Here is a 12,228-nt window from a genome sequence, read left to right as displayed (position 1 = left end):
TCAGCTTCTCTATGACATCTTTTTAAAATCCAGGTGTGAATGTCTTTCCCTTGGTATTTGGGAAATTCCATCTTAGTGAATTGAGTTGGTCTCTGGTAGCCATTTCGTCCTTCGTCCTATTAATCATGTCTTAGATTTTCATAATTTGCTACCACTATAGCCTGAAGGTCACGACCTATATTTTGGAGTTCGTCAATAGTGCCCAACCTTTCTTTAGTGGTTGCCAAAAAATCTTCTATAAATTTTGTTTTCTTGGACCTTGTAGAGACCATTAACTAGAAGCACATATGAGGAACGAGTCGAGGAGTGACTGCTCTGTTACCACCGTTATGGTAAATTCAAAGAGAGAGAGAGAGAGAGAGAGGAATTAGAGGAGAGGACAGAGAGCATGTAGAAATAGAGAAGAGAGAACAGAGGAGAAGTCTGATACAAATCATCTATAGGACTCCAATTTATAACACACTGAAACGAACGGCTATAAGACTACTCATAATGAATGTATTGACTAATTAACCGACTTTTAATTATTTATAATTACATAATACTCTGTTAAAACAATTTTATGTGATTCAACCACCAAAGCGGTGATTCTCTTCACGTGAAATATGAAATATCCTAAACAAAGTCATTTCCAATACTCACTAATCTCATGAAAGATTTTAACTGCCCTTTTTATCATTCAAGATGTTAAGTGTTTGTAAGTTATTAGAAGGATCCTCTAATACATTTCTGAAGCAAATTTCATACAATCCTCCCCTTATGATTTTGTACTTAATTGCTTCTACTCAAAACCCACATCGCTTCAACCCCAAAATAGCTTTAGATTCGCAGTGGCAATGTGTGGTGTTTGAATCTGCTTATAATCTCAATCTGTATAAGCTCAAGCAATTTCTTTTGGATTTCTATCCTATAATCAAGTTGCGGGTGGGCTTCATCATGTACCCATAGGTAATAGAGATCCATCTAGTGCTTGAAATTTAGAAAAAAGAGGCAATTGAGAGGGATTACATGAACCTTTTAGCTAAAGCTTATTTTTGAAATGTATAATATTAAATGTACTTATTAGTGTTCCATGGTATGGTTTTGTCCTCCTTTTAGAAATGGGCATAGACCGTGCAAGTTCTATCTGCTAGAAGGGCAGCCTTTGCTTTTCAATATTGCAAATGTCTTTTTATCATCATTTTTATGCTTTTTCATATGCATTATTTTATTGTGTTGTTCACTATTTGTCAGTTTGAAATAAGGGTTAAGGTGCAATTTCAACAAAAAAGTTTACCCTAAAGGGTACTGGACAGCATAAAGTTTATTTGGGTGCAAAAATATATATGAAATTGTTAAAAGGAGATATCCGGTGCCATACCATTAACATCTGTTAGTTTACCATCAGAAGGGCCCATGAAGTTGGTTTTAAGGTGTATTTTTAACAACAAAGTTTACATCAAGGGATACTATGCACCATGAAGCTTACTTGGGTGCAAAAACAATAACAAAATTCTCCAACTCTCATAAACGTTCATCAATTTTATTTTTTTGGGTCCCACTAAATATCGTTTTTTTCCTCTACTCATTCCTACTTCCTCTTATCCTTAGTATAATGGACAAATTTTAAAAAAAAAAATTAAAGAAGTAAAACAATTACTTAAATATAGCATATAGTACATAATCTCTCTAAAATATTTATATGCATCATTTGATTATATATTACTAGCTTTGGTCCTTAATATAAAACCTTATTTGACTTTTATTTTAGTTTTAAATATAAGATCCCAATCCACTTTATCTCTCAGATTTATGCATTTTTTCTCAAAATAGTCCTTCTAACAATAGTAGTTCTAGTCAATACACTTGATTAGCAAGGATATTTTAGACAAAACAACACATATTTATTACAAATAACTAACTTAAATGCTTTTCTTAATCTCTTTAAATTAGTCAACTAGCTCTTATAATTAGAACCGAAGGTAGTAGTTTATAAGCCAAGCAAATTAATTTGGAGAAGACGATCAATATAATGCCTTAAAGTAATTTATTTAATCTCCCTAGATTAGTCTATTGTGTCCTATATTAAGGACTGGAGATAATACTTGGGTGCAAGCAATGAATCTCATATCCTAAAAGGAAAAGATGTTGTTTTGCGCAAATACATATAAAAGGCTTGGAGGCTGATGAAACGACATCACAGAGAGAGTGTGCGTGTTAACTATAATGAAAGAAAGATGGATCGACTTGGAAGTAGAAATGGGTGGAGGAAAAATACAACATTTGGTGGGATCCAAAAAAATAAAATTAATAGATGTTTGAGAGTTGAAGAATTTTGTTATTTTTTTTCCTTTTAGAAAGTTTATGTATATTTTTGCACCTAAATAAATTTTATAACGCCTAGTGCCATTTGATATAGACTTTGTTGGTAAAAATACACCTTAAAATTGACTTTGTGGGCCTATCTGACGGTAAACTAACGGACGTTAACAGTATGGTGTCAACTACTCCTTTTTGATAATTTTATGTATATTTTTACACCCAAATAAATATTATGGTGATCAGTGCCTCTTAGAGTAAATTTTATTGTTAAAATTACACCTTAACCCTTGAAACAATCCAAATGGTTTATTTTGTTAAATCTTTTTTGGCAACTTGATTAGAATAGGAAATTGAATGCCAGGTATGACAACGCTTGCTTTTGGTGAATGGAAGCATGAGTACATGGAAATCATCATTTTCAATATAATAGCTACGTTATAATACACAATCTGTACAGAGGAAGGAAGACTTATAACATGAAGATGTAACAAGTACATCTCATTAGACAAAATTCGGTCTCATTTATAAGACCTTATTTATAGATTACAAACGAGATCTTATAAATAATACCGAATGTAGTATTAATTACGAATCATTCATTATTATATATTGTCAACAACTAAATTTGTAGATAAATTATAAACCGTATGATCACATTTAATACTCCTTCGGTTCTAAATATAAAACTCATTTTGTAGTGTATCCACTATAAAAGAGTCTTATATTTAGGATTGAAAGGGTAGTTTCATTTCAACGGCTTTTTTTTTTTTTGGTCTTCTTCTATTCTTTTTGAAGGATTATACTATGATGATAATTGGGAGAGAAAAAATCCCAGGCTTCTGAGTATAACATAATAAAAATAATGATGATAAGCCGTCCAACAACTATCAATTCTGGCTACTAGCTTAGTAAACTAAACAGGAGCAAGATCAAATTTCAGAGAAACGTCCGAGGATTACGCATTTAGAACACAACCAAAGTATTCATCTCACACTGACAAACCACCTTCTCATATTCTACAAAAATAGGTTGTCCAACCATTTCCAAATTAAACTACAAGCTTATTGTAGAACCCAGGAAGACAGGAGCAAACAGAAACGTTTGAGGATTAGGCATTTGGAACATGAAACCAAACCACCTTTTCCTATTCTACTTTGTTAAAATCACAATGAGAGTCGAAACAACAACATACATAAGCATCAATGCCATTGCTGTTGCAGATACAAACTAAATCAAGCCATTGCAGTGAGGCTGGGGCGAAACGCAGTCCCACATGCTATCCATTGCCGCTTTCTCCCTCGCGGCACCATACACCCAGGAACTTTGAGCCATTCTCTGCTCGCCATGTTGTAAGTAACCAACCGATTCATCTGCCTTGATCTCAAGGACAACATGAGCAAGCCTTTGTTTCCCAGGCAAGTCATCCTAACGCGCTTTCCATAAAAGTCTAAGCACCAGATGTTTGGCATTCTGTCAACCTCCTTCCACAAGAGCGTCATTTTCTGCAGCTCCCATATGCATACGCATGTGGCCGCATTCTTTGTCAGCAGCCCCACGAGAATGATCCGTCCATCACACTCGGCAAGTGTGTGGTCAGTCAGATGCACTGGGGCTGGAATTATGTACTGTTTCCAAACCCCAGTGACCATATCATAGGAGACAACCCCTTCTGGATTGGTCCGCATGAAATATAGCATATTATCAACTGAAATGGCCTGTGACCTAAAGTTGAGAGATAATGGCATCTTGATGTTGGCAGGCATTTTTCCTGGACGAATCCAAGAATTTTTCACTGAGTCATAGATTTCATACTCTCCATCACACCCGACCCATAGGATCCTGTAGCCATTGCTAGTTGAATTCCCATTTAGTGTCATTCCTACTGCCACCCGAGACCAGACCTTAACTGATCGAGCTGGCAACTCCCTGAAAGATTGGGTCAGAGGGTTACAGACATAGAAGTTTTGGTGACCAATGTCAAGAAAGCAAACAAGCCCCCCTGCAGAAGCCACTGGCAGAACAATCATCTTTGCAGGTAGCATTGACATTGCAGGATGGTACCATTTTTTTCAAAGCAGGATCATAAATGGCTCCTGAATTAACATTTTCATGAGTTATGGTGTAAAACCAGGGGCTCGCTAGCGGAACTTGAGAATAATGCTGAAAAAAGCTTTGAGAAGTCAGCAAGGAATTCCACTGCCTGCATACGGAGCGGAAGCGGAAAAATGTGGCAATGGGAAGTCGTGCAATGACAGCCTCTAATAAATCTTCAGGAAAATCCTTCCAGATTTGAGGTTCCATAACTTCAGTTGCACAAGACAAACCAGATGATTTCCCCTTGCTTCTCTCTTTCCGACATTTCTTGGCAGGTGGAGGCTTTAAAGGCTCCAACATGTTGAAACTTCCAGACTTTCCGGCTGCCATTACAAGTCCTTGGCAATCATCTACAGAGTAATCATCAATATCAAGGAAGCACCATCTGTGAAACAGATAGAGCAAATACATTCATTTGGTTCCAACCATTAAGTAAAAATAGAATACACGCTTAAAAGACCAACATGCCATGGCCCAACACTGAAAGGCATATATACAGACAGAAAATAGCAGACCATAAAATGAAAACAATAATTCACATTCTACATGGAATATTAAACAGCCACAAATGAAGACTCCATTTATCATGTCTTTATTTTGGGGGGTATACGTATCATTTCCACTGTTTCTTTTTCTTTTTTTTTTTAAAAGAACTTCAATTGACTCAGAATTTATTTCATGTAAAAAATTCTTTATTGACTCCATTTATCCTTCTTTTCCTATCAGTTCAATAATAACAAATAAGAAATTTAAACCTGACGGTGCAGCAACATCATAGCAAGCAGTGACAAACTTCATATTTCAAGAAATATAAGATCTACAGGAAATATGACAAACATTAAGATCCCATAAACATAACTTCCCTGCAGTCAGTGTGCGTGTGTGTCTTCATTTGTATTTATATTGTAGAATAATTCATTCATTGGCTTGATGACTTCTGTTGATGACTCATATTGGTCTACCCCAGTACCCACATTAAATATCTTCATTGCCCTTCTAACAAGACTATACTAAGATTCCTTAAGTGCTGAACTAGACGACCAAATAAGACATTTTCACCGGTAAGATTTGAAGTGCAGCCAGATCTTTAAACAAACTTTGCAAAGTTGATGCAATCTTATTTCCAGTGTTCCTAGGCGAATGGAATGTGGTGCCAAGGAAGCATGTGCTCATTCTCATGACTTGAGGAGGTAAATATGCTAGTCTGGATGAAATGCCCATGAGAAGCTCAAGTTTGAAATTATCAGTCTTCCAAAAGAAGCATAATCAAGAAATGCTTTAAATGCACTCTTCATGTGTTAAGGGATTGTAGAGGGGCAAAGGAGGGTTGGAAGAAGATTCTATCAACTTACCATGGAAAATCTTCTTTAAACAAGGATTAGTTCTAATGAGACTTTCATGAACTAGCAAGAACCATAAGAGTAGGAAGTATTCATGTTTGTATATGTTTGTTGTATCATATCAACCGATAGATGCTCAAAAGCATTTGAAGATAGAGACATGAACTCTAGGGATATCATCAGAAGGAGCATCCATAGATTCGTCAAAGACAACCACTGCAAGACTGAAGCTTGGAGCTGATGAGCAAATATAAGCAGACAAGCTTAACACCTCCCAGACAAGGACAGTGGTGCTTTTAAGCTCAATGGTGAGACAGCGTGTGGAGGGATTCTTTGAAATGACAGAGGAGTTTGGATTAAAGGCTTCAATTGCAGACTGGGATTCTATCTGTGTGCTACTGGAGAACTATGGGCGATAAAAATCTTTGCTTTGGAACAAAACAATTAGAATTAGGCTCGGTCAACCGGAATGTGTATTATCAATACAAGGGATTTTTCAATTGGGAAGATCCATTGATTTGAGATGAAGAGAAAGAAATGTCTATCTATTTTACTTAGTTATTCAGTTAAACCAATGATTCGTTATTGGAGCAGATAGCAACAACCATTTTGGCGATAAAAATGGGCCAACAGATGTGCTGGAATAGCAATGTGAGGAACTGGCAGGTGCAGACTGACTCTATTGAAGCGATGGAATTGACATACTGTGAGTGCAGAAGGGACAATCCTTCTGAGGAAATTCTCACTGCCATAAGAATGCTTCTAATTAAGGATTGGAATATGCCTTTGCAGCACATACTACAAAAGAAGAATGGGGTCGAGATTGGTTGGCTAATAATGCTACTAATGAAGTTATGTGTACTAGTCTGCCCTTTGTTTTTTTGGCCATACTAGTCTGCTAACTCTCCCCCTGGTGGCTACATGAATATGCTAGCTAATGGCATTTCTGTTCTGATGGACTAAATGCATTGGTTGCCATGTTCTGACTACTTTAGTGAGGTTTTTTTTTTTTTTTTTTTTGGGGGGGGGGTGTTGTTTAGAAATGCTTCAAATATGTTGCTACATCATCTACAGGGAACAATTCAGTATTTTCCATACAGAGGCGAGTGAAGAATAAAGACATTGGACTTGCGAGAATAAATTCATTGAATTTTTCATTCAATTAAATGAACAAGACCATGTAAGCTAGGCAGCTGAGATGCAAAACAACCATAAAATAACTTCTGTTTATTAAAAAAAAAAAAACAACACTTCTTTTCATAACATTCTGGCATTTAGAACTACCAACTACTTTGAGTATTATGAGGCCCTAAAATGAGGGTAGCATTTCTATCCATGAGGCTCAAGCCTAAAAATTTACTTAGGAATCAAGTATATTTCACTCAACGAAATCACTGCTAGTAAACACCCTGCAATTATAAGTGGTTGCTTACCCTAGTGACTGCAAGAACAGACATACTATGAGCAGAATTCTAGATGTGCAACCATGAACATATGTAAATAACTAATCAGAATGAGCAAAAATAGGATAGATATTCAGAGTAGACAGGAAAAAAAGGGACACCTCGAACCCACAAGGACTGCTCACAGCTAGGTATGAAGTGCGATACGGTAAGTCATGGTTCCTAGTTCTTCTAGTGCAATTGCAATTATGCCTTCTACGAGTGTAGATGAAAGTGAATACTTGATTGCCGGTGCCCTTTACAAAACTAGTATTTAATAGTTACAAATTGATGTTAATGTAAATATCATGGATCAGAAAAAGAGAACAGGCCACATATTTTTCCAAAACAGTTGACTCATAAGTCACATGACAATTCTAAAGGAATGAATGAATGATCTCCCCCGTGTTTTTGTTGTAGAAGAAAAGAACACGCTCTCAAATGCCAAGCAGATGGTTTCATATTTTTGTTGCATGTCCCCGACTTCTTTCTAGGTCATCCTGTAATAGTTTCTAATTTTTGGCTTATTCCTTCCCCACCTTTCTGATTATGTAAGTTGTCACTATATATCCACCATATGTCAACAAACAATTAGACTTTCAATTACAACCAAGAGAACGCAAGAAAATGCAGAGAATATGGTATATCACCCTCGTTTACCTTCTTTTGAATAAGATCAACAAAGTAAAATCTAATCAATTAGAGAAAGGGCTCACGGAGGAATCAGATATTGCGAGCATCTGAACCAAGAGCAACAGAGGAGCACATAGCACCCATGGAAACCAAACAAAGATTTCAAAATTTATGTTCTCATTCGAGGAAAAATTTCATCAAAGACATTGACAGACGATCGAAAGAAAATCTCACATAATCTGCGAACCAGTCGTATTTCAGAACCTAGTTCCAGAAAGCATGAACAAACTTAACAATGATTGCCATTGGATGCTTAGACAAAAAAATTAAGATAACAAGCCTCAAAACCTATAGCACATACATATTTCACAGAAGAGGAAGAGTCCAATTAACATCTTCCAAGAAAACATCATATTAGTCAATAATAACGGAAACATTGAATCAGAGAAACTATTACAATAAGCGGGCAGAATGAAGAGCATTGTCACTCGGAAAAAAATTGAAAAGATAGGTTCATTTCAAACAACTGATCACCACAAAGAGGGGAGAAAGTGCAGAGAAAAATAGATCTAGAGGAAGAGGGAAAAGAAGAGCGAACCTGCGGCGTTGGTGAAGGAAGAGAGGGTGTGAAAGAAAGAGTTGCTGAGAAGGTTGAAGGATGAAAGAGGAAGAAGAAGAAGAAGAAGGAAGAAGAGGAAGGTGAGAGTCGTAGAGGTCCAAGAACTCCTGAAGCTGACCGATGAACTGCTTCAGCATGGCCAGCCCTTCCATGCCCAAACCCCGATTCTGCTGTGTGTAAAACTAAAACCAGTCTCTCTCTCTCTCTCTCTCTCTCTGCGCCCCTAACCCGGCTCCATCTCTCTCTCGCTCTCTCTCCCGCTGGGTCTCACACCTTCCTTACCCAATCTAACTATGCCACGTAGGCAGATGCGCATAAATTATGATAGCATGTAGTTATGCTGTTCCTCCTCCTCCGTACGCCACTTTATCCCCTTCATGCCCACCTTGTCCCTCTTTTACCAAACTGCCCCCTCTCTTAATATTATTGTCCAAAAAGAATTTAAAAATTACAATTTCGATTCTTAATATAAAATTTAATTGACTAGTTTAAATAGATTAAAAATTTTAATTAAATTAGTTATTTGTAATAAATAAATTTTTTAGAATTATTTTTGTTAATCAAGTATTACCTTCGGTTCTTAATATAAGAGTTTATTTGATTTTTATTTTGGTTTTAAATATAAGATCTTAATTCATTTAATTTATCATATTTATTCATTTTTCCTCCAAGATAATCCTTATAATAATAATTGTTCTACCCAATATACTTTATTAATAATGATATTTTAGAAAAAACAACATATATTCATTATAAATAATTAATTTAACTATTTTTCTTAATCTACTTAAATTAGCCAACTAATTCTTATATTAAGAACTAGAGGTAATATATTAGTTAAAACTACCATTATTATAAGGATTATTTTGAGAAAAAAATTAGATAAATATAAAAGATAAAATAGATTAGAGTCTTATATTTAAGATTAAAATAAATATTAAACTAACTCTTATATTAATAATCTGAGATAGTAATAAATAGAGAGAGAGAGGGAGGGGATATATGGAGAGAAATATCAATATATAATCAAACTTCAATATCAAATAACTGTAAATCCGAGGACTCCATTATAATTTTGATGAAGAGGAAAAAAAAAGTAAATACATTAAAAATAAACATATATGAATTTAATTAATTGAAACTATTTTCTTAGCGACAATTTAAATGAAACATCTTATACATATTTAATAAATTTCCAACTTTCATGTTTAATTTATATTAAAATATTTCACATTATGTTTATTCATTACTCCCTCCGTTCCTTATTATAAGAGACAAATAACTAAATTACGTTGATAAAAAAACAGTTAAAATTAGTTGAGGACAATTAATATGTAAAAAGTATAATGTTTTTTCCAACAATGCCCCCATTAATAAGGAGAAAGAGTATGAGAGAGAACAATTAAATTATTAAAAGAAAGAGAAGTGGGAGGGAGAGAGAGTATGAGTTGGAGACAAAATAAATAGGGGTAAAATAAGAAATCAATACAAAAAAATAGAGACAACTTTTAAGTGTCTCTTATATATGGGAACATGCCATAAGCATCAAATGTCTCTTATAATAAGGAACGGAGGGAGTATATTATTACTAGGCTAAATTATTAAAAAAAAAATCTCTCATCTGAACCTTTAAAATTTACAATAAATCACCTTGAATTTTTACATTGATACAGATAACTCTCATGCCCTTAGATTATTCATTATTTATTTACAAATAATTCAAAATTTAAGGAATTTCTCTGCATAAATCCAAAATTTGAGAAGGTTATATGAATACAAGCATAAAATTGAAGGGCTATAAAATTGATAGGTTGGAGCTCTCTATATAGACTCAAAAATTTGAGAGACTTCATTGTAAAGTTTCAAAGATTAGAAATGTTATTTATATGTGACATAAAGTATAGGAGGTCTTATAATAATAATAATAATAATAATAATAATAATAATAATAATAATGAGTAAGATGTTAATGGCATGCTGGGAACGGAATAGATACCCACCTAGAGAGACCTAAGTGTAAGTAGTTCTTGTTTTAGATCACAACTCAAAGCAGCAGTATCTTTAAAGGAAGATACCTACAAGATAGGATTTTAATTAGTTTTCAAATTCATGCCCATGAATAAAACTAGAGTTCTTGTCCAGTCTTTTTATTATTTCATAAATTATTATTCCTGTTTCTTTTCTTCTGCTTTTTTTTTCAATCAAACATCACCAAGTCAAGTTACATGAAAGAATCTACAAGCTTAGTATGATACCATTATATTATATTTTTAATAAAGAAATCAGAAGCATTTTTTATACACAATAAAATATGAATTATACTTTGTTCAAATTTATAAAAGCTAACGTGTGATTATGCAGTAATTTTATTGCCATGTTTAGGTAAAAACATGTTAAGCTCATTTCAGAAAATATTTTTAGACTTAAGCTCGTCAAGAGCCAATGCGATTTTTTTTTTTTAAACTCTAGGGACAATAGAAGCAAAAACATATTTTTTTTTCAATTATTATTTTTTATACTTCCCGCAAATTTCTTTACAATCTGCGCAATATACATGCTTATAAATTCTTCAATGAAATGTGTACTCCCTTTCCATTTAATCCTAAAATGTTTAATGTCAAATGACTTTTGTTAAATAATTTTAAAATTTTCATGGAATGTTAATTGATAGTATAAATTTATACAAGTGCCTATATTGAAATCCTACAATTTTTTATCAAAAGGGCTATTTGAGATATTAAATTGGGACGTTATTTTTCTTAAAAAAAGTCTAAAAAAGATTATTTTTATTCATTGAAAAAGTGTGTCCTTGAACAATAAAATTGAAAATTTTCCGAAAATAATTTTAATTAAAATTTTGAAGGATAACTTAGTACATAAGATGTAATAAAACAGAAAGTGTTAAAATAATATTTTTTTTATTTAAATATAAATTAAAAAAATGATTCTGTTGAAATAATAATAAAAAATTAAATGTAATTTATTTCATCATATATATGGAAAAATAATTTGTTACCTTAATTATAAACCCCTTCTCCAAAAATAAATTTAATTAAAATTTCGAAGGATTACTTAATACATAAAGTTTACTAAAGTAGAAAGTGTTAAAATAAAATATATTAATCATTTGAATAAAAACTAAAAAATAATTATGTTTAAATACTAACAGAAAATTATCTAGTAAAAAAATACTAACAAAAAAAATTTATAATGGAAAAATAAGGAGAATGGGGAGTATTTGGGAAATGGACGGTTGAAGGAGGGGCAAAGATGGAAGGAGAATTAGGGGATACAAAATGATATGGACGGCGGAGATTACATCTCGGGGGGAGCGGCTGATTCTTGATTATTCCACGCACGCACGCCATCATTGTCCCGAGTCGCTTTTTTCAATTAGGATCATCATTTTGTTTCTTTTACGAAAATACCCTAGCGCCTTCTTTCTTGGTGTCTTTTTCTCGTAACTTACTCGCCTAATAATAATAATAATAATAATAAAACTCACCCAATTAACACCACAATAATATTATTTGATTTGTAAGAAGTGAGAGGAATTTTAAGAAAATTAGATTTCACATCTTAATCTTAGATGATCTAATTTCAAATTAATAACCTTCAATTTCATGACTATATAAAGAAAAAGTTATCTAATTACAATTAAAATAACCTTAGTACTCCATCAAAAAAAAAAAACTTAGTACCAATTATGGCTGAATGTGCTCAAGTTCCAACCTTTCGGAGTTTAAAAAAAAAAAAAGTTTGTGCTGGGAGGGCTTTTTTCTACGGGGCCCACAATTAC

General features: G+C 33.5%; 1 protein-coding gene across 1 annotated transcript; it reads right to left on the bottom strand.

The window, feature by feature from the left end:
* Window positions 1–3,210: 3,210 nt before the first annotated feature.
* On the bottom strand, window positions 3,211–8,693 carry LOC114729162 (F-box only protein 6). The gene is given in 3 exon segments (XM_028916136.1): window positions 3,211–4,370; window positions 4,372–4,780; window positions 8,409–8,693. Coding segments are annotated over 3 exon segments (1,419 nt in total). The 5' UTR covers window positions 8,582–8,693; the 3' UTR covers window positions 3,211–3,533.
* Window positions 8,694–12,228: the final 3,535 nt, after the last annotated feature.

The sequence above is a fragment of the Neltuma alba genome, unplaced genomic scaffold (assembly GCF_004799145.2).
Source record: "Neltuma alba isolate B1F8T4 unplaced genomic scaffold, ASM479914v2 tig00012607_pilon, whole genome shotgun sequence".
Classification (NCBI taxonomy): Eukaryota; Viridiplantae; Streptophyta; class Magnoliopsida; order Fabales; family Fabaceae; genus Neltuma; species Neltuma alba.
This window is presented reverse-complemented; position numbering and strand designations above follow the sequence as displayed.